The sequence below is a fragment of the Nycticebus coucang genome, chromosome 3 (assembly GCF_027406575.1).
Source record: "Nycticebus coucang isolate mNycCou1 chromosome 3, mNycCou1.pri, whole genome shotgun sequence".
Lineage (NCBI taxonomy): Eukaryota > Metazoa > Chordata > Mammalia > Primates > Lorisidae > Nycticebus > Nycticebus coucang.
In genome coordinates this window covers 130,248,944-130,276,561 of record NC_069782.1, presented here as the reverse complement: position 1 = coordinate 130,276,561, position 27,618 = coordinate 130,248,944, and the positions used below count along the sequence as shown (strand labels likewise).

The 27,618-nt window shown below is 52.8% G+C and overlaps 1 protein-coding gene and 1 long non-coding RNA gene across 3 annotated transcripts; one reads left to right on the top strand and one right to left on the bottom strand.

Moving 5' to 3' along the window:
* Nucleotides 1–12,124: 12,124 nt before the first annotated feature.
* Nucleotides 12,125–19,267, bottom strand: TLX1 (T cell leukemia homeobox 1). 2 transcript variants are annotated; one of them, XM_053584733.1, is made up of 3 exons: nt 17,651–19,267; nt 15,418–15,619; nt 12,125–13,230 (listed from the first exon to the last, which is right to left on the bottom strand). In XM_053584733.1, exons 1-3 carry the CDS (start codon nt 18,222–18,224, stop codon nt 13,008–13,010), a joined length of 999 nt encoding a protein of 332 aa, XP_053440708.1. In that variant the 5' UTR covers nt 18,225–19,267; the 3' UTR covers nt 12,125–13,007. The 2 variants fall into 2 exon arrangements, with proteins under 2 accessions (XP_053440708.1, XP_053440707.1); XM_053584732.1 differs by having other exon boundaries at nt 15,418–15,655; nt 17,651–18,451.
* On the top strand, nt 14,499–26,084 carry LOC128581642 (uncharacterized). Its single transcript, XR_008378895.1, has 4 exons — nt 14,499–14,623; nt 19,892–20,071; nt 23,049–23,131; nt 24,398–26,084. It is a non-coding gene; the product is annotated as an uncharacterized LOC128581642 (long non-coding RNA).
* The last annotated feature ends 1,534 nt before the right edge of the window (nt 26,085–27,618 follow it).

The window sequence follows — 27,618 nt, the reverse complement described above, 5'->3', positions numbered from 1 at the left end:
CCTCACCCTCACAGAGTACTAGGATTACAGGTGTAAACCACTGTGGCCAATGGCCTCTTTTTTGTTTTTTTCTTTGTAAACCTATCATCCAAACACTCTTCCTGATAGGGGAGATTGTCCCAAACAGGGCAATGGTTTTGACTTTTAATATAGAAATCTAAGGAGACTGTGTTTTCCTTTTCTATGTCTGACATCTGGTGCCTGGACATGTGTCCTCACTTAGCCAATCAAATGATCCACCATGAGTTTTGAATCTTGAAGTAGTGAACTAAAGATAGAGGGAAAGTTGAGAAATCACTCATAGTGATCTTTATGCCCTGAGTCCTGTGTCTGGCACTGGCATCTGTGCCCTAACCAAGCTTTCCTGTGGAGTGACCTTAACTGTGTTTCCTGAAACCAATCTTCCTTTATTCCTCAACCTTTCTGTTGATCTCATAAACTACCTAATATCCCTGTAATCAGCTAATTTTTCTTCTTGGGTTAGCTGAGTCCAGACTCACACATTAATGGCCTGGAGAAAAATCAAGGATTCAAGGGAAGGCAGTATTCTCTGCTGTCCAGGACTGAGAAGTACTTTCCAAGCCTTACCCAGATGAGAAGACCCCCTGTCCCTGTCCTGATTGCAATGGGATACTGTTTCCTACAGGCTCATTTTATGGACTCTGGTCACTAAGAAGACTGTTTGCCAGGACAACTGGAGTGGCTATCGAGTTGCCAGACTTATGGCCCAGAAATCCAAAAGAATCAGCACCCCTAACCCCTACCCTACCTCCAAGAAGCATAAAAGGCAGAGATGGAAGGAAGGGTCAGCTCTCTGTGGAGGGGCAGTTAGGGCTGGTATGGTGTATCTCACACACACAGCACCTGCCTCTGATTCCCGGCTATTCCAAAGAAAAGAGGAAACAGCAAGGCCTCGATGAAGCTCACAGCACAGGCATGGCACAGGGAGCTTCCAGTGGCAAAGAACCAAAGGTGTTTGCTCCTCAACACACAGTAACAGCAGCTGAGCTCTCTCAAGGCCTTGCCTTTGGGTTGCTTCTGCCTGGGCCAGGTGAGGGGAGAACTCGATCGGAGTGGTGAAGCCGACTGATTCCACAGCGGCCCCTTAAGGCTGTCAGCTCTCTGTAGTGGGGTAATGACCTGCCTAGATTCTCCGCGAGACCCACAAGGGAGGAGTCCGGTGGTGCTCACAGGAAAGGCGTTACTTCTGCGTTTTTTGCCTTCCAGGTTTTTGCCGTGGCCTCCAACTCCTGATCTCAAGGGATCCTCCCGCCTCAGCCCGCGGTAGCTGGGACTACTGACAGCACCACCGAATCCGCCTTGAATTTCTCGACTTGGAACCCGCGCCCTTTTCCTCGGGCTGCAGGGTAAATCCTGACAAAAAGGGGTTTTCTGGCCCCTACCTTTCCGCTGTTGTGCTGGTCGGTAGGAGCACCGGGAATCAGGTCAGCGCCAGCTGGCGAGTCCAGGCTGCGCAACTCGCAGGAGCAGATTCACCCCCGCTGCGGGTCGGGTTGAACAGGAAGGGCCCGACGCCCTGTTGAGTGTCCTCGGAGTCTCCACATTTCTAGAGGTGAGAAGAATCCAGGACCAGCAGGACAAGCGATAGCGCCCCGCACTTTCCTGCCCCTGCGTCCCCGCCGTTGGGTCCCAGGGGAGGATAGTCCAAAAGCCAACGGGAGAGCAGACCTCACCCAGGCCTCAACAGCCTGGGGACCGCTGGAGCGCAGGAATAAAGCGGCAGCTCTTCTCTGCGTGGGATGACGGCGCCGCCTGGAAGGCCGTCCTCTGAGGCCCAGAGAGTGCAGCGGGGTGGGTTCCTTCTCAGCTCAGCTCCCGTCCACGCGGCCAAGCGGAGTAACTCGCCCCAGGACAAAGGGCCAGGTTTGGCCGAATTTTCCAGCTGCTGCTGGGGTCTGCACCTCTCCCCCGCGGAGTCTCTGGTCGGAATCTGAGCTGGGTGGAGATTCGAGTTTGGGGACTGACTGATCGGCTCCAAGTAGGCGGCTATAGGCTGTGTTTTGGTCCCTCTATGCCCACTCGACACCCCCCAGAGGACCTGTGTGGAGGGGCAAGATGTCCCTTCCCTTGGGAACTGGTTTATATTCTACCTCCCTGATGGCTACCGGGCCAGAATTCAGAATAAGATCTCGTTTCTCAATCTTTTCACATTTCTGGTGAATTGCACCCTGGCATCCAGTTTGTGGCGGGGTCGGGACTAGGCTGAAGCTTCTGGGTTATTCGTTGACTGTCCCTCCTGAGCTTCTCTTTCTGCCGAGCTCCCAGGGCAGCCTGGGCACAGTTAGTCTTGAAGCGGCAGCATGTGGGAAGCCAAGCTTTTCTTACGCCCTGGACGGTCTCTAGCGCCTCGCAGCACCTGCATAGGTGCTGGTTCCCAGTGCCGGACCTCACTGGAGGCTGTGAACGCCTGTGCTCAGCTCGGTTTGGCAATGATACCCCCTGACAAGGAAGCTGGGCTGCCAAGTAGAAGGAGCAGTAGAATCCATGCAGGACGGAAAGTTTGGGATTGCTGGGGCCACCTCCCCAGAACTGGGGGTTCTGCCCAGTTCCTGCAATCCAAGACCCCAACCAGGAGTGGGGAATCTGTAGACTTGAGGCCACATCTGACCTTCTGGTCCTTGACTGTGGCCTCTTGACTGAATCCAAATATTACAGAAAAAAATCTTTTTTTTTTCCTATGAAATTCAGGTATGGTCCAAGGGCCACACTTAAGGATCTGCAGGGCCGTATGTGGCCTTCAGGCCCCAGACCCCCCCCACCCAAGATTTGTGTTTTCAATTGACCCACCACTAACTATCCCCTTCCCCCTTTCTACCCTGAGGACCAAGAGAAGCCACTCCCCCCTGAGTCTAAGCTGGCTAGTATCCCACGATCATTAGAAACTTTGAGGACACAGGCCATGTCTGTAATCCTAGCACTCTGGGAGGTTGAGGTGGTGTGCCGCCTGAACTCAGGAATTCAAGACTAGCCTTGTCTCTACTAGAAGTAGAAAAGAAAAGAAAAAAGAAGAAGAAACTTTGAGGATGCTGCACTGAATTGGAGCTTTTGGGTTTTAAACGGTCCCCTCTCTTTTCTTCTGTATTCCCCCTGCAGAATTTACCCCAGGGTAGTAACCCTACCACACCTGCACTGAGCAGGAAGCATCCAGTTTCTGGCCTGAGATAGATCAGGCAGAGAAGTCAAAGTCTGTGGATGGGAAGCTGCCTATTCCCAAAATGGGTATGGTACAACTGTGTCTATGAGCTCATGGGGCCAGGCTCCTAAACAGTTGTGCCAACATGCAGGAGCTGGTTTCCCCTGACAGCAAGTAAACTGTGAGAGGATGGGAGGGAAGGCCCCTAAGCATCTTTCTATGAACCTGTGGGACTGGTCTTCTAGTCTGTGCAGTCAGGGGAGGTGACCTGGGAACAGATGAGTGCATGTGATCTGATCCATGTTTCCCTGGACTGGAGCTGGGGACAGCAGCTCTCACCCACATGTTGGAGCCATATGCAAATGTTCTTGGAGGGGATGAGGTGGGTAAGTGTGTAGACATGGAGCATGACTGTCCCTATGTGTGGACACCCAGGTCAGCCTGAAAGGGACAAAACAACACTGTGTGCCTGTGTGTGGGGAGAGTAGCAGGCACTGCTCTATGCACACCCTTCCCCCAGGCTCCAGGAGCCCTCTAGGGCTGCATGGCTCTGGGCCAAGAACCCTTTCCTGAGGTCTCTACCCTTCCCCTCCAGGTCTATACCAGTTCTCATCACCCTGCCCCAAAGAATAGTTTTGTGCCTGTGAGTGCAGAAACTTCCTAATCTGCTCCCTGCCCTAAGGACGGGAGGGAAGCCAGGCACCTAAGTATGCTATAGCTTACCTTTGAGGCTTTAAGGAGCAAAAGTTCCCAACTAAGGAAAGCAGCCACTGAACTTCCCCAGGAAATCAAGGGTCTAGGAATAAGGTGGAAGGGCAGAGCTCCCGAGGTTTTTTGGATCCTCCTGTCCTACCTAGCCTGGAGGTGGAAAACCCAGGTTGTGCCACCCTAGGGTGCTCCTTGAGCCATTCTTAAAGTGCTTGCCAAGAGCCAAAAGCTCTTTACCTTAGTTATCTTCTGAATCCCCATTGTAATCCAGAGAAAGGCTGGCCCTATAAACATGGGCAAGGAAACTGCAAGCTCCTAAAACTTAATTAGCTTGCCTGAGGTTGGAAGAAGCTGGGCTCAGCACCTAGGCTGATCTCTAAAGACACTTGAGGGCTAGAAAGAGGGCAGGTGCAGGAGAGAAAACCCAAAATCAGAGGGCCATGCAGAATGGGAGACAGTGAGTGATGAGGCCTGTGGCATGCTGAAGAGTGCATTTCAAAACATCCTATCAGAAGGGAGTATCAGTTGTGGGTCTGTGTTTTTCATTTCTTTAAATAAAATGGAAAAATACTCTTGAGCAAATAAAACAAGACTCTATGCCATATTTGGCAGGCAACTTTGAGAGTCTAGAATTAGATCTTAAACATGGTGTGGTTGTTTTGAGACCTTGATGCCTGAACCAGCATCAACAGTTTATTCTTTCTTTTCTTTTTTTTTTGAGACAGAGTCTCAAGCTGTCACCCTGAGTAGAGTGCCATGGCATCACAGCTCACAGCAACCTCAAACTCTTGGACTTAAGCGATTCTCTTGCCTCAGGCTCCTGCCACAACACCAGCCCAGCTATTTTCTTGTTGTTGTTATAGTTGTCATTGTTGTTTTTAGCTGCCTGGGCCAGGTTCGAACCCACCAGCCTCAGTGTATGTGGCCGGCACCCTACCCAATGAGCTATGGGTGCCACCACACCATAAGCTTATTCTAAATGTGGAATCTCAGGCCTATCAAGATCTAATGAATGAGAATCTACATTTTAACAAGATCCTGGGTGATTCTTGCACACATTGAAATTTAAGACACTGGCAGCAGCTACTGTGTATAAATAAATATACCTTATACTATATAGTAAAAAGCCTCCCAGAGATACTCCCCTAGTCCTGTCTCTTACCATCCTGGGAGGGAAGAATTTTTTTTTTTTTTTGTAGAGACAGAGTCTCACTGTACCGCCCTCGGTAGAGTGCCGTGGCGTCACACGGCTCACAGCAACCTCTAACTCTTGGGCTTACGCGATTCTCGTGCCTCAGCCTCCTGAGCAGCTGGGACTACAGGCGCCCGCCACAACGCCCGGCTATTTTTCGGTTGCAGTTTGGCCGGGGCTGGGTTTGAACCCGCCACCCTCGGCATATGGGGCCGGCGCCTTACTCACTGAGCCATAGGCGCCGCCCATTTTTTATTTATTTATTTATTTGTAGAGACAGAGTCTCACTGTACCACCCTTGGATAGAGTGCTGTGGCGTCACACGGCTCACAGCAACCTCTAACTCTTGGGCTTACGTGATTCTCTTCCCTCTGTTGCCCTGGGTAGAGTGTCATAGCATCCACCTAGCTCACAGCAACCTCAAACTCTTGGGCTCAAGTGATCCTCTTGCTTGAGCCTCCTGAGTAGCTGGGACTACATGTGCCTGACACCATGCCCAGCTCCTTTTTCTATTTTTAGTAGAGACCAGGTCTCACTCTTGCTCAGGCTAGTCTCAAACTCTTGAGCTCAAGCAATCCACCCACCTTGGCCTCCCAGAGTGCTAGGATTACAGGCACGAGCCATCTTAACCCCCACCTCAGGGAAGGAAGGATGTAAGACCTGTGCTCTTTTCTTTGTATTTGATGGACCCTTACTAAGGTCACTATAAACACCTCTGTTTGTTGCCTGGCTTGGTGGCTTTGGTCTGTAATCCAATCACTCTGAGAGACCAAGGTGGTGGATCTCTTGAGCTCAGGATTTTAAGACCAGCCTGAGCAAAAGTGAGACCCCCATCTCTATTGAAAAAAAAATTAGCAAGGGATTGGGGTGGGCACCTGTAGTCTCAGCTACTCAGGAGGCTGAGGAAAGAGGATCACTTGAACCCTGGAGTTTGAGGTTACTGTAAGCTATGACACCATGGCACTCTAGCCTGTGGCAAGTTAGATTCTGTCTCAAAAAGAACAAACAAAACCCCAAAACAAACAACCTTGTCAGGCATATTGGCTCACACCCACAATCCCAGTACTTTGGGAGGCTGAGGCAAGAGGATTCCTTAAGCCCAAGAGACTGAGGTTATAGTGAGCCAGGGTTGTACTACTATACTCCTCCAACCTGGGCACAGAGTAAAACCCTGGCTCAAAACCAAACACAAAATGCTAACTCTCAGACCTTCTAGTCTCACCCACCCAGTGACCCCAGCACTCTCCCCTATCCTGCGGACCACAGTGGCCTCCCCAGCTGCAGGCTTTGTATGAAGCAGATGGAAAATGAGTGGAAGGATTTTCCTCCCTGATTCTCTATTCCTTTGTCTAATAAAGTGTGATCCATTTGCTTCTATTTTTAACTTCCTGATAGTTTTAGTCCTCTCTTCATGCTGACCAGAGGGAGGAAGGGAAGGGGTGGAAGCGCACAGAACACCCTTCCAATCCCAAGGCTCCAAGCTGGGCTGGGAAGGCTCAGAGTGTGGGCTTGTCTTGGGCCTGGGGGAGGAGGAGGCCTCAGAGGCCTGGTAGAGCTGGGCCTGGAAGTCAGGGGCAAGAAGGCTCCAGCAGACTTGATTGGACTAGTGGTGATTTTCCCAGAACTCAGAGGGCAAATGCCCAGCCCATCTGAGCGAGTAAGTGCTCCTTCTACAAAGCCAAGCCCTGACAAGAGGCTGATAAGGTTTTGCTTCCAATTCTCCCCAAATCCACACTTCCTAGACTCAATTATCCCTCCCAAAGACGCTGGATCTAGGATTAGACCAACCCAGACCTCTGGATTGGAATGCTGACCCCATAGTTTAGCTGGCTTTTAGGCAAGTTGCTTAACTTCTTTGAACTTCATTTTCCTTGTCTATGAAGTGGAAATAAAAATATCACCTAACTCACAAGAAGACTGTGGGAATGAATCAGTACTTTTAAAGCCTGGTGCAGCGCCTGGCACACAGCAAACGCTCACTAATGCTGCTTGTTAATATTATATTGTTCAGGGTGGCGCTTGTGGCTCAGTCGGTAGGGCGCCGGCCCTATATACCGAGGGTGGCGGGTTCAAACCCGGCCCCGGCCAAACTGCAACCAAAAAATAGCCGGGTGTTGTGGCGGGCGCCTGTAGTCCCAGCTACTCGGGAGGCTGAGGCAAGAGAATCGCTTAAGCCCAGGAGTTGGAGGTTGCTGTGAGCTGGGTGAGGCCACGGCACTCTACCGAGGGCCATAAAGTGAGACTCTGTCTCTACAAAAAATATATATATATTATATTCATATTTTCCGCTGGGTCAATGCAGCGGTCCCCCTGATGCCCCAAGGGTGGGTGCCTCACAACTGTGGCTCGGAGAGCCTCCAGCCGTAGGCGCCTCTCCCCGCGCAGCCCCTAGAGGGCGCGCGGAACTCACTTGTCCTGGTTTTACGAGCCCAAGTTCCAGGTCTGACTCCCACTTTTGGGTGGTTGTTGAATAGTTGTCACCACCTCCAGCTTTTGGGTCTTGGAGCTCCTCCGTGGCAAACGAATAAACGTGGGCTCCCAGACCACAGGGTGTAAAGAGAGGCAGGAACAGCTCCACCAAAGTCTCTCCCTAAGGAGGCACACAGCAGGGAGAGGGGAGGAACAATGGTGGGGGAGGGGCTGCTCGAACCTCCTACCTCCCTTCACACTTCTCACAACCTTCTCTCACACACAAAGAGGCTGGATTTCCGCAGGTTTTGAGGAGGCTGCGGCAGGAGCTGGGCCTTCTGGGTCTTGCCAGGGTCCTCAGCCTGAATTAGGGTGGCCTGCTGTCCCCCAAGTCCAGCCTCAGACACTCAGGGTTCTTTCACTGCTCCCGGCCTGCAGGTCTGGAAGCTGAACCGTAGGCCGGGGAAATCCTCACCCCCAGGCTGCTAGAAGTCAAGTTAGACCCTCCATGTCTGGGCTGGGGAGGAGGGAGAAAGGACAGGTACTTACAGGGTAACCACCTTACAGGAGCTGGTCCCATGGGGTGGGCTGAGCTTGTGAAGGTAACAAGACCCAGCAGTGAAGATCGTGAGTATATGTGTGTGCTGTAAGTGGGGGTTGTGAGTTTGTGCCCACCCCTCAACACAACATTGGTACCCCTTCACTCCTTTGAAATCACCCTGTCCCCTCACCTTTATCCCAGATGCCATCTTCAGGTTGGTACTGAGCTTCTTGGAAAACCCCAGCTGGCTCCAGCATGGAGAACACAGCCTTTTCCTATCAGATTCCCCAGAATAAGAAATCCAGGTGAGGATGCAGGTGGGGAGGGCTCCCTGGGCCAATCAGGCCAGGATGAATAGGAAGCAGGAGGGATTGAACCAGTTATCTGAGCCAGGCAGGGAAAGTGGCAGCTCCTGCCAGTGGTCTAGGCACAGTCTTGCCGTGGTATTCCAAACTCTGCAGATCAGGAAGGGCCTAACAGGCTCTGGGACAGAGCAGGACTGTGGGGCTGTGTGGGAGGGAGGAAGGGAGGGAGAGAGAGAGAGAGAGAGAGGAAATAGGTATAAGAGGAGTAGGAGGAGCAAAAGTGAGGAAAGGGATATTTCCTCCTGAGTCTGAGCTGAGGGGCCCTCAGGGCAGCTGGAGGGCCACAGCCTCCTAGCTGCCCTACAGCATTGCTCTGCACAGCCCCTAGGAAGATTCCTGCTTAGTGGTTTCATGCACCTGAAACCGACCTTGCCCACCAACAGGACACTCAACACCATAGCAAGGCACCCATCTGAGTGCCTGCCAGTCTAAGACAAAATCCACATCAGCGTCACAGTGGGGGGTGCCACAGGGCAGCCAGTGCTGAGGCGTCCACACAGTCCCCAAGCACAAACACAACCACACAAAGGTGCTATTATAGTTAACAGGTTGAGCCAGATTCTCCATGTGCCACCCACCCCACAGCACAGGGCCTCTGGGACCCTCAGCCTGACTGGGTTCCTGGGGCCCACAGGCAGTCATCCGCTCCACCACAGCACCAGGTCTGAGCAGCAGTGCTCTCTGGTTCCGGGGAAATTGGTCAACACAGTCGGCTCACTCAAGCCAAAGAAGGAAGCAGACCTTTCTGCCCAGACAGGTTTGTTAGTCTTTCTCTTTTGAACATCAACACACAATTATTCTGATTTGTTCCTTTTATATTTTTGAAGGAAAACTGGCCTTTTCCGGCAGGGGCCATGGAAGGTCGGAGTTTCACACTTTCTGTTGCTGGTAGTCGGCCTTGAGCATGATACACAAGCCCAGCTCCTTTCCAGCCTCCGCCCCGCTTCCTACGGACCGTGCGGGTCCAGCCGCCCGGGCAGGCGCTCGGCGGAAGCGGGATTCGCTGGGATTCTGTCCCAACGAATTCCGGGCGGAGAGTGGAGAGTCTGCCACAGTCCCTCGGCGCCTAGGATCCCAGCGTTCCCGGGAGTCTAGCACCCCTGGGAGGCCTAGCCTAGGGCTTGGGAGCTCCGAAGACTCCCAGCCTCAAGAGCGTCCCACCCTGGGCCGCTGGCGGGGGCGAGCGAGGGAAGCTCAGCTGCCGCCAGCCCCGGCGCTCCGGGCCTCAGCGCTGGGGATGATCCAGGAACGTGAAATGCCGGCTTCAGCGCGAGTCCTTAGTCCCGGACAAGCTGGGTAGAGTCTGAGAGCAGCGGGTGCAGGGCCTGCATCTGCATGGTCATAGGGTGAGCCCAGGCTGGTCCTAAAGATCGCGGACCTAGGAGGTACTTTTGCGGGAGGGAGCGCTGTGTCCGACTCTGCTTGAGTTGTCTCTCCAGAGGGGGTGCGAGTGGGGGTAAAGCGCTCAGGCTTTGGAACCAGTTTGGGGCTGTCGTGCTTGGGCTGGGCAGCCGCTCCCCACCCCTACCCAACTCCACTATTAGTCTGTAGCAAGAAAGCATTCGGGAGCTTTGGACACAGCAGCCTCTTGAGGCGGTCCGGATCTCGGAGAATTGGGAGACGGGAGCAAGGGCCTGTCTCCCCCGACTCTGGTGTGGTGCAGCGTCCAAAAGCGCTAACGGAGGACGGAAAAAGGCATTGACTCAGGAGCTCCAGTCGGGCGAGAATTGAGGGGACAGCCAGACATGCTCAGGTAGGAGATGAATTCTGAGATTTTGGGAAGCCATTTCCCGATTTCGTTGTCCTGGCGCTGGGTATGGCAGCCGCGGGAGACCTGGCGCAAACCCTGAGCTGCCGCCCAAATCCTCTCTCCATGCCCAATGGGCTTTTGGGGCTTGGGCTGGGAGTTCTGCCAAGTTCTTTGAATCAGAACCTTTCTTCTTGCTGAGGTCCAGACGGACCACAGATGGGGGTGGATGACCAAACCTGCCCCCTCTCGGCAGAATTTCTCCCCGGGCTTCCCTGGGTTGGAGGTGGCCCGAGTGCTGCCGGGCAGGAATGAAGGACAGAGGCTCTGATGGTTCCGGTGGCTCCCCGCCCTCAGTCTCTGGGCACACCTCTGTAGACCCGGCACCCTCTACTAACTTTTACTTTCTTTTTTTTTTTGTAGAGACAGAGTCTCACTTTATGGCCCTCGGTAGAGTGCCATGACCTCACACGGCTCACAGCAACCTCCAACTCCTGGGCTTAAGCGATTCTCTTGCCTCAGCCTCCCGAGTAGCTGGGACTACAGGCGCCCGCCACAACGCCAGGCTATTTTTTGGTTGCAGTTCAGCCAAGGCCGGGTTTGAACCCGCCACCCTCGGCATATGGGGCCGGCGCCTTACCGACTGAGCCACAGGCACAGCCCAACTAACTTTTACTTTCTAATCACAGTTCTCTTATTCTTCCATCCCCAGAAAAAGCCTCTTATTCCCCTACTCCAACTCATCTGTACCCTGTTTCCCCGAAAATAAGACAGTGTCTTATTTTAAGGTGTGCTCCGAAAGATGCGGTAGGTCTTATTTTCAGGGGACGTCTTATCTTTCCTGTAAGTAGGTCTTATTTTTGGAGGATGTCTTATTTTCGGGGAAACAGGGTAGAATGGTGAATTCTCCAGACTATCCACCACCCACCTTCTTCCACAAAAGCAGACTCAAGTCACCTAGGATTGGTCTGATAGGTCCAGGACAAGATGTTATGGGTGTGCAGTACTGTGTCTCCTGTTCTGATCCAAAAGTGGTCTGAGTGGCTTCCCGGGCAGACGCCCCCATCACGTCACTTCTTTAGATCCCTCCTAGGCCAGACTAGTGCTGGGAGGTCCCACTTAGAGCACCGGGGAGGATCCTCACCCCCATCCCTGATTCTGTGTGTCCTAGTATCTGCAACTTGCTGGTAAGGGCCTAGAACCCCAGAACTCCTAGCAGATGCTGGTCTGTCCACAGTGTATCTACACTAGACGCCCACCTACATATGCACAGCCAGTGCACAATTACATCCACTCACACAGCCACACTTTCAACTGCAGGGACAGTCTCTCACTATGATCCACACTCCTCACTCTACATAGTATTCACTCTCCCAATTATATACTGTGACATACAAGTAAATACAGTTAAAAATACACAGCTCACAGTGTGATTACGTCTTGCGGCAGTTACCCTCAGAAAATTAAAGATGATCCACATCACAAACATTCACACATTTAACAAATACAGATTTTTCAAAGAGAAACTAACACATATTCTCACAGATATTAACAGGGTTCATGCACAATCACGAAAATGGGTGATCACATAATTATGCAAAAAGACTAGTCACATTCACACATGGTTGGTTATACACACACCACCACAAGCCCATGCATACAGTGATACTTTCGATTTGCAACTTAACCAGAAACATTTACGTGCAAAAATTGCAAACACAATTTACAACACAAACACCATTACAAACATTCACTATCAGTAACATTCTGATTGTCCACACTATCACAAACACATAATTCTCACACCCAAAGAAATCCACATCCTCTCAAGCACTAGCAATCCCAGCCTTTCTCCTCTACTCTGTCTTCTCTCTGTCTCCATTCTTCCTCCTCTCTTTCTTTCCTCTCTCCAGAGCCTGAAGGTCCTGTCCACCATATTTCCCTGAAAGTTCAGGTTCTAGCAGCTGCCTCCAAGCACACCAAACTCAAATAGATGAAAAATGCCGGGCTCAGCAAGGAGCAGGCAGCCCTGACTCCGGATCCGGAGGGTTTTATTATTTTCCACATAAATTACACAAGCACTTTATAAAATGGTTACACAGAAAACACCTTATAAGTGCATAACTTAGCCCTCCCCCTCAAACAGGATCTGGAGCAATGGGTTGTGTGAAAAACAACACACACACCTGGGTACCTGGTGCAGGAAGGACGTATCATAGGATCCTGGCAGGCTAAATGAGGCTGTTGTGGCTGTCCTGTGTGGGGGTGATAGTGGTGGCATGTAACAATGTGGCCATGGCCTTGTATTTGTGTGTGAGGGACCAGTGCCATGCTATTCTGAATGAATCTGGGTGGATCGCTCCTGCCCATGTCTGATCGTGAGGGTCAGACACTGTGTGTGCATGACACTTTGCCGTAGATCCCCATGTGGTTCTGGAGTGACACCAGGAGGGATGGCGACATGTATTGCCTTTGTGTGGGCCTACGGGTGTCTGTGTGTGATGAGAAGTGGAACACAGAGAGGGAGTTTCCCAGGGAAAGTTCAGATGGCAGCCCCAGGGACCCAAGAAACTCTTCCTCCCCAACATCCTTTGCCTCTCTTTTGGTCCCACATTAAAAGTTAAAATGAAATAGATAAAAACTAAGAAGATTAACAGTTCCAGCTGGACACATAGGTGGCTAGGTGGGGATCGAAGGTCCCTATCCTGAGCCCTCTTTCACCAAAGAGAAAAGTGTCAGCGGGCACCAGTGCTCAGGCCTATATGAGAGCTGCGGTGTTCCCCTCCCTCATGCAGTCAGTCCAAGGCAGGAGGGGTAGGGAAGAGTCTTGGCTCTCAGGCTTTGGAGACCCCTGACTAGGTCTGAGGTCCTGCAAGGCAGAGCGGGCGGGCTCACTCACAGGCTGACGCCACAGATGTGACACTAGTGATCTTAGTCGAGTCGTCAGACCATGGCTGCAGATTCTGCAGGGCGAAGAGCGAAGAATTGTGCACACACAGTGGGTCGGCGGGCAGTGGCTGTGCCAGGCTCTTCTGGAATGCCTCCTGCTGCAGCTGCAGAAGGATGCGGTTTGCCTGCTGCCTCTCCGCCTCTCGCTCCTCCGCAGTCTGCCGTCTGCACCAGGAACAAGCCGTTACCTGCCAGAGCAGGGACCCAGCTCCCACAAAAGCCCCAGCCCCTGGTGTGCTCCTTTTTACAGCCCTCACTCCTGTTTGGACCCCCTTTTTTTTTTTGGACCCTTTAACAAGCCCCCAAAGTGAATGGAGCTGAGGTATCCCAGAGGGACAGTGAAAAAGTTTGGAGAGGCCCAAACAGCGGGGACACCTCACTTATGAATAGCATTCACATTGCCACCAGCTTTGCAGGGCTCAGACAGAGGTAGGTTGGCACCTCACCTCTCCCCAGCCGTAAGGGAGACCACGCACTGTCTCAAACCTAAGGAGCCTCTCCCTCCCCACAAGTACAGGGGAGAGAGCCAAGGGCCAGTGAACACAATACAATCTGCCCTACCAACCTCTCTTCCCTCCTCTCTCTGCGAACCTCACCCAGACTTTGGGCCTCTTGTGTGGAGAACCCTGTGGTGCCCTGCCCAGGCTCCCATGGGCTTCCTCCCAGGCAATCCAGGGAGACAATGACTCACTTATTCCATTTAATGCTGCCCCTCCACCCTGTCAACTGAGATCAAACGTCTGTCTCTAAGGTGGACAGACCTAATGGGAGTCCCCGGGGCCTCCAGAAGCAATTTGTAGGCGATCGATGAAACTGCGCGAAGCCTGCAAGGGCCTCTTCCAGCGGTGGCCTCCCCTTCTTGACTTTTGGTTCTGTGTATCTTTCTGTCTCTTATCTTTCCTCTTCATGCCTGTATTTCAAACTGCCTGAATATTTCTCTTCCTTTATGCTTTGTTTTATCTCTTGTTTTCTCTCACCCCCTTGGTTCCCTCTGAATTAAGGGGATTTGTTTGAAATGAAAATGGCAGTTTTAGCCATCCATTGCTTTTCTTTATGATTAATAAGACTTCATCAGGCTACCTGTTTTTCTTCCTTTTTTCCCTTGAGTGGGTGTCTTTTGTCCTTTCGTTTGTGTTTCAGTTTCTCTCTTGGCCTGCCGCTTTCTGTATCTGTGCCCACCTCTCTCTGGGGGACTGCCTGGCTCCCTCCCCTCCACTCAGCCTCGCTGCAGTAGGCCTTGGAAACACCAATGCCCACCGTATTTCGTCTTTAGCTTTCCAGAGGTCTGAAACCACGTCTCCACCTCTTCCCCAGAGACAGGAATGTTGAGTGGGGGGTGGGCAGTAGACTTTGGGGGCCAAGGCTTCCTTTGTGGCCCTAAGGCAGAATCCCAGGAGATTCCTCCCCTTCTTTCAGAAAAAGAGGAAACTCCAATTCCTTCCTCCTGGCCCCAAGGCCCGCCCGGCCCGGCGCCGCGCCGTCGACTTCGCCCAGATTCCTGGTCTTCCCTACGGGGGAATAAGCTACAAGCTCTCGGCAGCAGCACGAGCGGAACCAAGTATGAGGGCCACATGTGCGGGAGGGTGCAGGGGTGCAGCCAGAGAAAGCGCTAGCATGTGGGGAGAATAAGGCTGCTAGGAGTGTGTGGGTCGCTTCGTGTCGGTGAGTGTAAGGGGAAGAGAAAATGAGAGAAGTTGAGGCATATTCATGGGGGGAAAGTGTGTACTAACTAGTTTGGGATATGTGAGGGGAAAATGTCTGCTTTTCTCACACACCCCCATCTGCTCCTAATTGATTTCCCTTTCACTGGTATCCGCGAAACCCCGCCGCAGCCGGCGCGGATTGATTTTCCCCGCGCAGGGTGGGGACCGGCTGCGCAGAGGCCGGTGTCGGGGGAGGCGGCAGAAGGCAGGGCTCAGCCCGCTGCCGGGGACCCGGACGTTCTGCTCCCAGAGCCCGGCTGGAGCGCGGAAACAGGGACCAGAACATACTGCCTCCAGTCTTGGAGCAGAGGACTCCACCGGCCCAAGTCGGCCTAAACAAAAAGCTCCCTGACCCACTGAGCCCGGGCCTGGACTGTATGCTCAAGAGGTGCAGACCAGCCGTGTCTACACCGGGCAAAGCCTGTGTTGGCCAGAAAGGCCCGAAGCCTCTGGCAAAACAGAGCCCATCTCTCCATCCCCATTCGGGCTGTCAGACTCGGTCGCTTCCAGCTCCCGGTGAGCCTAGCAGGAGCCCGCTCCTCCGAAACCATCGGAAACCGGCGAGTGGCGGGAGTGTGAGCCCCAAGAAAGGCCGCGAGCCAGAGCTGCCCGAACCTGGGTCCGCGGCCCGCCCGCCCCGCCTGCTCACCTCCACTTCGTCCGCCGGTTCTGGAACCAGGTTTTGACCTGCGCGTCGGTCATTTTAAGCGCCTTAGCCAGGGCGGCACGCTCGGCTGAGGCCAGGTACTTCTGGCGGTGGAAACGCTTCTCCAGCTCGCAGATCTGCAGGCGCGTGAAGGATGTGCGCGGCTTCTTCTTCTTGGGGGGCGTCCGGTTCTGATAGGGGTGACCTATACGGCGTGTTACAGTGAAGGGTGAGAGGGCCACTGGAGCGGGAGACAGACAGACGGCAGAGGCAAGCGGCAGAGCGTCAGGAGGTGTCCCAGGCCCAACACCCCGCGAGTCAGCTAGCCCAGCGGCTGGACCCCGCAAGCGGGGCCGCGATCCTCTCATCCGCCCTCCGTGACAAGCTAGCGAGCGGCGAAAAATGGCCCCCTCCCGCCTGCCAGGCCGAGGCTCCTATCACGTAGGTCTCCCCAGCCACCCCCTCGTGAGAGCCCAACTGTCTCCGGTTCCAGCCCCCCACCAGGAGTAGTCTAAGAGGAGCTAATGGTCACAGCACCCCCTGATCCGGGTCTCCAGACTCAGAGAACCAGCTCAACAGTGTTCCAAGGCCCTGACTCTCAGTCCTGACTTGAGCCTCCATCACACAACAGCACACATAGACACGCACCATACAAGCACAAACTTACAGATTCTTTACCCCCAAACAGGCTGACACACTTAGACGAGCACAGGCACTAGCACTGTACACTGGGCAACGCAGGGCCACAGACATACATTCCCTCAGAGCCCCTTTCTTGCTTGAAACAGGGTTAGGGCTTGCTGTGGTTCCACCAGGTAGGCCCTATGCTGAGAACCTTTCATCAGAGACCCAGAAGTAGAGTGGGCTTCCGGTTGGGCATTCCAACAGAGCCCTTCAGGACTGACCTGGTTTAGGTGGGGAAGTGGGATGGGCACCAGGCTCTGCCTGTCCCATCCAGAGAGGACTTGGGTTGAAGCACTGGGGCCCTAGGAGTGAGGGTGCTTCCTGGAGACCCAGAGCAAAGCAGCTGTTCTTCCTCTAACCCCACTTCTGCCATGGCCCCAGAGTTTGGTTAAGGTTTCAGGAGCAATTTCCCTGCCAGTGCTTCCTGGGGTGCCTTGGAGTCTCCTACCCCAGTATCTAACTCCCAGCTGCTTCTCCCACAGTGACTATGTGCGCCCCTCTTCTAATGTTGAGCACTGGGTCCCAGCGGTCTGGCCTTGGGCTGCAGCAGGCTGTGCCTCTTGCCAGCCCTCTCTGAGGACCAGCTAGCTAACTCTGGCTTCCCAGGGGGGTTTGGAAATCTGGCCCGATCACAGTCTGGGATCTGGAGAATGGAAAGGGGCACAGGAAGTAGGGCTGGGAGAAGGGGACCATGGGAGATCAGGAGCTGAGTGCCCTACTGAGAATGGAAACTGGAGCACAGGGAGCTGAGCAAGCGAAGGAGCAAGCGAAGGAAGTCAGGAAGGCAAGGAGCAGACAGCAGAGAGGGTGGCAGCCGGCCACCACCTAGTGCATAATCGTCCCAGGAGTAGTCCTCCCACCACGGATCGATTGCCAGCCCAGCCGGTGCATTATTGGGGCCAGAGATAAGAGATCTGAGCCTGGGGGAGGACTCTGAGCCTGGACAGAATGAATATGAAGACCTAGCTGTCCCAGGCCAGAAGATTTGCCCCATAATGCCACAAACCCAGGCAAAGTCTGCTGTCTGAAACAGGGCCCACCAGCTCTGTGGCTTTACCCAGGCTCTGGGCCCCTGCCAGGCCAGGCAGCAAGGCAGGCACTGGAGTGAAGTGCTTGTGTGTAGGGGACCAGAGGTGGGGGAGCTTGTTCTTTTTATTCTGGGGCTGCTGCCTCAGTCAAAGGACAGCAACCCAATGGAAGAAACAGTTTCTTTACATTGCACCCCTTTCTCAGAGATTCCTCTGCCCCACATTCTGGTAGAAGGAAGTCCTGAACTACAACCCCCTTTCCTCTGCCTGACCAGGCGCAGGGATCTCTAGAAGGGACTAGGGAGAGCTTCTCTGAACATAGGTCCTGCAGGAGAAACAGAGGTGTCCAGGTTGGGAGAACTCAAGTATGGCGAATTGGGCGAGCAGCTGAACTTGTGGAAAGCACCAAGAGGAGCTGGGTGAGCTGGTGCACCCAAGTGGCTTCAGGGAACCACCGGGTAGGGGAGGGTAACACAGAGCCCAGGATTCCGCCAGTCGGGGGACTGTGCGCAGGCAGTACTCACCTGTGAACCTGTCCTTTGTGTATCTGCGATTACTTTCCATCCAGGGGAAGGTGAGGCCAGTGAGGTTGTTGACGCCCGGCACCGCAGGCACAGAGGGCACGGTGGGCAAGCCAGTGGCCAGGGGCTGGGTGTGGGTCATGGCTCCGGCTAGTGGCCTGTGCGCTGGCACCCGGATCACTCCCGCAGCGCTCAGCGATCCTCCGCCACCGCTGCTGCCGCCGCCACCGCCACCAGGGCCAGGGCCGCCCGCCAAGGCCATGTTCATGTTGTAGGAGCCGGCCAGTGGACCCATGCTGCAGGCGCCGCCGCCACTGCCAGATGGGCCGCCCGGGCCGCCGGTACTGCCAGCACCATAGGCTCCCGCGCTCGCGGCCCCTGTCCCGGCCGCGGAACTCCCGCCACCATAAGTATAGGCGCCTCCGACCAAACAGCCCAGGCTGTATTCTCCGTCCTGGAGGCGCGAGGCGGGCCCCATACAGCCGCCCTGGTCCGGGCTGTTGAGGATCTGGTCGATGCCAAAGCTGATGGGCTCCGCGTGGCCCGGGTGGAGGTGGTGTGGACCCAGGTGCTCCATGCTGCCCCCGGCCCCACGGGGGGGCCCGGGCGGCGGGGCTCGCTGCACTTGGCTCCTGGGGCAGCGAGCAGGGACGCGGAGGCAACAGCGGCTCCTGGCTGCGCGGAGACTTGGAGGCTAAGTGCGTAGAAGGGCTAAAGTGGGGGGAGGGGAGGGAGAGAGGGGCGTCGTATTCTTCCCCTCTCCGACTTCTCCTTTCCCTCTTCGGCTGTTCGCTCGCTGTTGACTCTGGGACATCAATCACCGGGCGAAAAAGCCCAGTGCGAGCGAGCTTCGCCGTTTTCGGCCGGGTCTCTCCATTGGCTGTGCGTGGAGAGGAGCGGGCTGAATGACAGAGCGGGGGAGGGGAGGGGAGGAGAGGAGAGGGAGAGAGGGAGGCCAGGAGTTGAGACAGATGCAGGAGCCAGAGACAGAGGGACGGCAACCAAGGCTTGGATTAGTTCATGAAGAGAGAGAAGAGGGGAACAGGAGGCTTAAAAGGAAAAAGAAAGGGAACAGGAACTGGCCATTCCCAGCGATGGACAGACAGACCCCAGGAGGGGAAAGTCAGAGCCCTCTTCCTCACCTGGCAGGAGCCACCCCCTCACTTTGAATTGAGCCAAAGGAGTCCAGCCCACCAGGCTTCTAGGGAAGGGGTGCCCCTGCCCAACTGGAGAATCTCCCCAAGGGCTCAGCTAGGAAACACTTGTCACTCAACCAAGCGATTTACTCCAGACTTCAAGTCCAGCTTGTTAGAAAGTGGAAGACTGTCTACTCCCCAGGTATGGAGCTCAGGCCCTGAGGCAGGATGGTGAGTTCAGGCTTGTCCTTCTTTAAAAACCGGGCCTATGAACAACTAGCTATATGTTATTTTTATAAAAATCAACAAGCGCCCGGACTTAGGCTGTTTAGAGAAATCAATGAAGGGAAGGCTTCCTGAAGGACAAGCCCAAATCAGGGGCGTTTGTTTGGGGACTGTTCCCTGGGTGCCCATGGCTCAAAATACCCCTTTCGTTTTAAATAAAGAGATAAATAAAGAAGCAATTCCTATAGTGTTGGAATGAATTCAACTAGATCGCTTGCCACCTTGCAACTAGCCCAGGGCTAGCTATTCCAGGCAGGAGCCTTTCAGTGGTGAGAGAAAGGAGTTATTTTCTTACTTTTAGAATCTTAGGAAGGTGAACTAAGTGTTTAAGGCAGTGGGGGCTAGCACTGGCGGGAGATGGATCCGGGAAGTGTATCCAGGACAAATTTAGGTCTTTTCAAAATTTTGCCTGTGGCTGCCTGGCTGAGTGCCCAAGAGAGCAGGGTGGGGGGGGGGACACTCCATTTTTCTGCTTTCTCTCTTTCCTTTCTCCAATAGGGAAAAGAATACTCCCTCCTAGGAGCTAAACTTCTGGAAAGGCATAGCTTCCACCACTTGAGACCTATAGAAATATAGATCTATTTCAGGTCAGTTTCAGATTCAACCTCAGGGAGGGCTTATCTCTATCAAGCAAAATTCTAGATTGTGAGGGTTCACACTCTACTTATCAAGTCTCATTGCAATCCATTTGCTTTGGCCAACACTCTTTGAGATGAATATTATCCCTATTTTACTGATGTGAGGAAACCAAATTTCAGAGAGGCTATCTATGGTTGGTATAGGTCAAGATGGAGGAACTAGATATGACTTGCTTTTTTTGTAGGTAAGCCTTGAAACTGGGCTGCTGGTTAGAAGCTCATCTGTATGGGGGGAAACCTTGTCTGAGCTCCAGCCAATTGGACAAAGGCCCACTCAAGACAAAGCCAGATGAGAAGTTGGTAGAAACATCAGGAGAGAGCCTCACCCCCTTGCCAGTTCTGCCCTCCACACCCACCCAATCCAGGTACTACGCCCTACCCAGGAGGTTAGTACTGATTGTGGAAGTTGTTTGAAACTGAATAAGTCTTTTTCCTGCCTTTTCTCTTGAGGGGACTAAAGCAGAAATGAACATGAACATTTGCTAAAGAATTGCTATGTGTCAGGTACCGCATTTCACCACAGCAACACTGAGAAGTTAATAGAAATGAATTAATTGAATGAACGTTCATGAGAATATGATTTATAATAGGCCCTAGAGAGAAAACAATTCAAATGTCCATCAACTGATGAATGCATAAACCTAATGCATATATCTATACAATGAAATATTCAGCCATAAAAAGAAATAATAGGGCAGCACCTGTGGCTCAGTGAGTAGGGCACCGGGCCCATATACCGAGGGTGGTGGGTTTGAACCTGGACCTGGCCAAACTGCAACAAAAAAATAGCCAGGCATTGTGGCGGGTGCCTGTAGTCCCAGCTACTTGGGAGGCTGAGGCAAGAGAATTGCCTAAGCCCAAGAACCAGAGGTTGTTGTGAGCTGTGACGCCACAGCACTCTACCAAGGGCAACATAGTAAGACTCTGTCTCAAAAAAAAAAAAAAAAAGGAATAATAAGGAGGCTGGGCACGGAGGTTGATGCCTGTAATCCTAGCACTGGACGGCCAAGGCAAGTGGATTGCTTGAGCTCAGGAGTTTGAGACCAGCCTGAGCAAATGTGAGACTCCATTTCTAGATTTTTTTTTTTTTTTGTGGTTTTTGGCCGGGGCTGGGTTTGAACCCACCACCTCCGGCATATGGGACTGGCGCCCTACTCCTTGAGCCACAGGCGCCGCCAAGACCCCATTTTTAAAAATAGCTGAGCATTGTGGTGGGGACCTATAGTCCCAGCTACTTGGGAGGCTGAGGCAAGAAGATCACATGAGTCCAGGAGTTTGAGTTTGATGTGAGCTATGATACACAGCATGGCACTCTACTGAGGGCTACAAAATGAGACTCTGTGTCAAATAAAAAAAAAAGGAATTGGCTCAGTGCCCATAGCTCAGTGGTTAGAGTGCTGGCCACATACACTGAGGCTGGTGGATTCAAACCCAGCATGGGCCTGCTAAACAACAATGACAACTGCAACAACAAAAAAATAGCCAGGTGTTGTGGCAGGCGCCTATAGTCCCAGCTACTTAAGCCCCAAGAGTTTGAGGTTGCTGTGAGCTGTGATGACACAGCACTCTACCCAGGGTGACATAGTGAGAATCTGTCTCAAGAAAAAAAAAGGGGTGGGGGAAGTGCTGGTTCATGCTACAACATAGATGAACTTAGAACACTATTATGCTAGTAAAAGAAGCCAGGCACAGAGGGCCACATATTGTATGATTCCATTTATATGAAATGCCCCAACTAGGCAAATCTACAGAGGCAAAGAGTAGATTAGTGGTCATTAGCGGTTGAGGGTAGGAGGGAATGGGAATTGACTGCCAAGAGATATAAATTTCTTTTGGGGTAATGAAAACATTCTGGAATTAGATAGTAGTGATGGTTGCACAACTTTGTGAAAATATTAAAAATCACATTGGAATTGTACATTTTAAAGGGATGATTATGGGCGGCGCCTGTGGCTCAGTGAGTAGGGTGTCGGCCCCATATGCCGAGGGTGGCGGGTTCAAACCCAGCCCCGGCCAAACTGCAACAAAAAAATAGCTGGGTGCTGTGGCGGGCACCTGTAGTCCCAGCTACTTGGGAGGCTGAGGCAAGAGAATCACTTAAGCCCAGGAGCTGGAGGTTGCTGTGAGCTGTGTGATGCCACGGCACTCTACCAAGGGGCATAAAGTGAGACTCTGTCCTGCAAAAAAAAAAAATAATAATAATTAAAGGGATGATTATTTTGGTATGTGAATTATATTTCAGTTTTTAAAAGAAAAACATTGAGAAATAAGACTTAGTTAAAGGAATAAACTTGCCCAAAGTCCCATACACAGAGAAGACTGATCCAGGATTCCAAAACCTGAACTGTTTTTCCTGTATGAGGCTGAAAACTATAGGGAGGGGCGCTGTAGGTGCCTTTAAGGCTGGGTCCCAGTGGCCTTCTCACCACAGTTTTGCCTGTTGCAGTTAACTTTCAATCAACAGATTTCAAAAGGAAAGATTTAAGAGACATGAAAGCATACCTACCATAAAAACCCATCTTTCTTGGTTATCTTCAGAACAACTTCTCTTTGCCATTCTCTGGCCCTTGCAGTGAACCACTTGAGTATTGCTAATGATGTTGTCCCTTCCCCCTTTATCCCTCCTTCCCCTCCAGGTACACCATTTCACCTCCTAAGCCTCTTGACCTTGCCTGTTCCAAACCTTTTGGCACCTACCTGACCCACTTCTTGAACTCAGATCTGGCACCAGTTGTCCAGGGAACCTGACACCCTTATTGTCCCAACCTAAGGTTGGCAGAAGTCACAACTGCCCAGTAGCCCACTAAGTCTGTCAAGCTCTTCTAGTTAAAATTCAGCAAGCTAGGGACAGCCTGACTTTCCCTTGCCCTCACTGCTGCTTGTTTGACTTCTTCATTACTTTCCCATCACCTTTCCTGCATGTCAGAGTCAACTTTTTTCCCAATTCAATTTTGAGATGCTGGGGTTCTGTGAGTCTGCTTGACTTCAGTCTTTGTCTTCCAATAGGGTAGTGGCTGAGGGCCAGGGCTATCCTCTCTGTCCCTTCCTTTCCTAGAAAGATGAGGGTCAGGATTTGTTGGGCTCTACCCTCACCACTTCTTCTGGAAGCAGTGTTAACTGGGCATAGTGCCGCAGGTTAGAAAGTTTTCAGAAATAGAGAAGACTCACACAGAGCTTATATTCAGTTTCTACAGCGCTTTTGCATGCCTCGCAGAGTAGCCCTGTTAAAGCAGGACTCACAAAGCATCTGCAATGTCCTATGCACCTTTAATCATAGTAATTATCTCTCCTCTCTTCCTCCAACAATCTTGCAATGTGGATTTTGTTACCTCTATTTTACAGATGAGAAAACCAAGGCACTGAAGGCTGCAAAGGGACAGAGACTGTACTTAAATGCTGCTTTTCTGACTCTACTCATTACAAAGGTACTTCTTCAACCCTTAACTTGGCTCTTGCCTTGAAGGATTGTATGAACCTAGGTGAGTTGCAGACCTTTCTCTCCAGCCCTGAGGCCACCTGGTAATAACCCTCCCCCAAGCACCATCTCTGCCTGACTGCAGAATAAAGAAGAGCCTCCAATTAAAAGAAGAGCAGCTGGGGCTGGGGCAGAGGGAGGAGGAAAGGAAAGGCTTGGCCCAGAGGGAGGCCCCTTTGGATCCCACATGGTCCCCTCCCCCTTTTGGGGAGCAACCCCCACCCCCTGAGGTTGTCCTTTTAGCTTAGGGGTATGTGTGGAAACATAATTACTTTGTGTTTGTGGGACTGTGTTACCACAAGGGGAAAGCCAGATGTGAAAGCCTTCATGACAGTGAGGATTGAGAGAGTTATGCAGATGTCTTGGGCATATCTTTAGGAAATAACTTTCAAAATTTATTCAATGAATATTTATTGAGTGATTAGTGCATATCAGGCACTGTGTTAGGCTGTTAGGATATAACTGCAAGCAAAATGCATGTCAGTTAAGAATGTCGGCGGAAAAGAAGGGCGTCTGGGTGATTTTTATAACTGGACTTGTCCTGGGAGGATGCGCATTAGTGAGAATGAAAGTGAATGCGTGTTTTCTGTAACAGGATGAGTGTGTGTCTGCAACTGTTCCTTTGTAATAAGCCCATGTGGTGGGGTGAGGGTCTCCCTCTGCTACTGTGTGCAAGTGGGAGTGTAGTAATGTGTGCTGTATATATTGTGTGGGAGGGGTATCTTATATTTTAATGTAGTTTTCAGGGAAATGGCCATATGTAGGCCTGTGGGTATAGGAAGGGGAAAACAGGGCATACCCAATGGGTATTTAGCAGGGAAAGGTGGAAGAGCTGAGAAATATCGAGGAGGATGTATAACATGAAATGGTCCATGGTGGAGCCAATATAACAGGGTCTGCAGTCCCAAAACCAAAGGTGTCCCTCTTCCTTGCCCATCTGTCTTCAGTAAAAGGGACAGAAAACTTTTCCTGCCAGAGTGGAGGCAGGAGCAGCTGGTGACTTAGGTACTTAAACACTCGGTAAAGGGTACCCTAATCTCAGGGAGTCCTGATTGTCTGATTGTAGGGGAGTCTCTAGGCACCTAGAGTGGATAAAGAGGGAGGGAGCAGGGCAGTCTGGGAGCAGGGCAGGACATTCCTGGGGCTGGGAGTGGGGGGTATTCCAGGGTCAGCCCTATGTAACCCCACTCAATTTTTTTTTTTTTTTTTTTTTTAGAGACAGCTCACAGCAACCTCCAGCTCTTGGGCTTAGGTGATTCTCTTGGCTCAGCCTCCGGAGTAACTGGGACTACAGGCACCCACCACAGTGCCCAGCTATCTTTTTGTTGTTGTTGCAGTTTGGCCAGGGCCAGGTTTGAACCTGCCACCCTTGGTATATGGGGCTGGCGCCCTGCTCACTGAGCCACAGGTGCCACCCCCCTCCAACACTCAATTCTTACAGTAAGACAGTGAGATGCTGAGAACCTCTCCAACATGGAAATACAGGCATACATTTCCCCATCAGTGGAAGGACCCTGAATAGGTAGAGGACAGAAGGATAGATACTTCTTTGCCACAGGCCACACACCACAGCTGTCACCTGGTGTAAGAGCCAAGTAACTTTCTCCTTTTCCCACCCCCCATTCCTACCCCTACCTCACCCCTACTCCCATCTTCACCCTACCCCCACTGGCATCAGAGCCTGGTAGGTGAATGCTTTGGAAATGGGGTCCTTGTATGTATGGGTCATGGCCACAAAAGGTCTCCCCTCCCCTCTTGGCTTCTAATCCTGAAAGAAGCTCTTGGCCCCACTGCTGGGCATTGAACTAGGGCTTCAGGCCTCTCTCTGACAAACTCCCTCCTCAGGGCAGCCTAGAGACCTTCAGGTTCCACATCCAGCACTTGGTCTTGACTATGTTGCTCTTGACTAGGGCATCTTCCATCCTAAATTTCCTCCCAGGATGCCAGAAGCCAAGGAAGAGTCCAGCAAGAGGTGGGCTTAGAGAAGGCTCAGGGCAGGACAGATCCCCTGGCCCTGCCCTCCCCAGATAGTTTCCAGAAGGCTCCCTCGGCATGGGGTTTAGTGTCCCATCAGTGGGCCCCAGGAGGACAGCTCAGCCTAGGACCCAGGACTACAGGTTGGTACCAACCTCTCCCATCCTTGCTGTCTACACTGGGCTCTACTCTTCCAGCTAGGTGGGTCTGTAGTAGGTCCAAGGAACTTTGGCATCAGGCTCTGGGAGGTGGAGAGGAAGCACAGAGAGCCTCAGCATGCTTCTGTTCTGGCCTCCAAGGCTACCACTGCCTTCTAGGAACTACCCTACTCCCTGAACCACTGAGGCTGGCAAGCTCCCTAGTGTTCCAAAGCAGGGCCTCTGTGGGTGTGTGGTATTCCACACTCCACCTGCACAGTAAAACTAAAAATAAATACAACCGAGGAATGAGGCAAGCTTTCCCACTGGGCCAACAGCCCTACAGTGAGTGTCCCAATCTCCCCAGATTTCTCATCTCAGTTCCTCACTCTGTTGTAGATTTGGCCTTAGAGAAAGAGTGGCGGAGGCTTCAAAGCACCAGGAAACCCAGCCTCCAAGGGGCCCAATCCTGGGCTGTGGCCCTGGAGGCAGAGGTGGAAATCACAATCACACATTTGCTCCTAGGTGCTCAGGCTGCCTGGCACAGGCAGCTCTGGTTATTTAGGAAGTGCTCAAGTTTGCATGTCAGAAGCCATGGGGTGGGGTGGGAGACTGTGCTGAGAGTGGAAAACCCAATCAGAAACTGCTTGGTCCCCAGGGCAAGATGAGAGGGCCTCTGCTTCCACCTCTGGGAATAAATGAGTGGAGCTAGACTTAGGGGGTTGAAATTAACTCCTCCACCATCAAAAATGCACAGCAGGGTGGGGAGACCCAGCTGGTGATAGTGGTGGTGGGGTGTGTGTTGGGGGGGATATTAATATTTCTACAAAATGTCCTGACTGCACACTGAAGTACAGCAATTACACGAATGGTGACATACAGACACACCAGAACACCCAGCAATTTCTAGAGCGTTGCCACAGAGACAACACCCTCTCACGCAGACAACTCACCTCGCACACCTCCTGGGTGCAATCCCCACAGACGCCCACAAGCCTCCTTCACACATTCATCCACAGGTGCCCACAGTCACCCAACCGCACTCAGAGACCCTTCAGCACAGTTTGGGAATAAAACCAAACCAAACCAAACGCTCTTCCTTCCAGCACATGAGGCCAGGGTCACTGGTACACAGGCAAGGCAGACGCACCCAAGCGCACTCCTGCAGCGCTGCGATAGCTCACTTCCACAGCTCCTCCAGCTCAGGTGAAACACAAACGCCCTCTCCCCTCTCAAACACGCTGAGATGGCCACATTGGGCCCATAAGCAGCCTGTTTCCCAACTTTCCCAGGAAGGCTGGGTTGCCATTTCTTGCTGGGGCGGTGTAGGCCGAGCGGAGCCGCAGGTGCCAGAAGGTGGGGAGCGCCGAGAGGGAGGGTTCGTATCCATATGCATGGGCTCGGCACAAAGAGCAGCTGCCCTGGGCGGCAGCCCCCGCGGGCCCAGAGTGGCGCGGAGGTGGCGGCGGCCAGGCTAATTGAATTAGGTCGGCCAGGCCCTGCCACCCGCGCGCCACCCGCGTCCGCTTTGCCACCCGTCCCCGGCAGCCTCAGGCGCTCGCTGGGTGCCGAGGGACGGATTGAGGGAAGGAGCGCCTGCGCCTTGGCCCCGGCCCGAGGCGGCCTCTCCCACCGGAAATAATCCCATTGTCCCGCGGGCTGTGCGGGGCCCTGGGCGCCCAGGATCCCCAACTGAGCTGCGACGCTGTGATTAATGGGATGGCAGCGAGGGAGCTGACATTGAGAAGGGCCGGGGCTCTCCTCCACGCCCCCTTCTCCCTGGATCTCAGCTGCCCGGGGTTCCGGTACCCCTTCCCTCTCCCGAAGGAGGAAGCAGGGCGGGAGCAGGTGAGGGGAAGGCTGCTCGGAATTAGCCCGGGCCGCTGCCTTGGTGAGTGCGGCCTGGCGGGGCTGAGGTGAATGAGGGGATGGGTGTGCACCATCCGCCAGAGTGTGCAAGAGCATCCAGAGCTGTAAGCCTGCGGGTGTGAACAAAGTAAATGTATAGCGCACAGGGTGTTTAGTGAGGCTTGAACAGGACATGTAGGGAGACCCAGCTCACACTCCAGGGGCCCACAGCAGTCCCAAGATCAGGGAACTGGGCCTGAGGCCTGCCCCAGGACCCCAGGAAGTCCCTGCCTGGCACACACCCTCCTATCAGCCCAGATTTCCACAGCCATCTCACCCTACACACCACCAGCAATTAGTGGGGTTCCTAGTTCTCACTTCTCCTGACACCCTCCCATGGGCTGCTTCTTCCTGGACAAAGGTGAAGCTGGAATTTTTTATTCATCTCCTCTGAAATCCTCTGCATCTGGTTGTTCCA

Excerpts from the sequence above, each read along its gene's own strand:
- TLX1 (XM_053584732.1), bottom strand. The coding sequence starts at position 18,224 with ATGGAGCACCTGGGTCCACACCACCTCCACCCGGGCCACGCGGAGCCC. Across the intron at positions 15,656-17,650 it reads CACAAAGGACAGGTTCACAG|TGGCCCTCTCACCCTTCACT; the intron begins GTGAGTACTGCC and ends CTCCCGCTCCAG. Across the intron at positions 13,231-15,417 it reads AACCGGCGGACGAAGTGGAG|ACGGCAGACTGCGGAGGAGC; the intron begins GTGAGCAGGCGG and ends TTCCTGGTGCAG.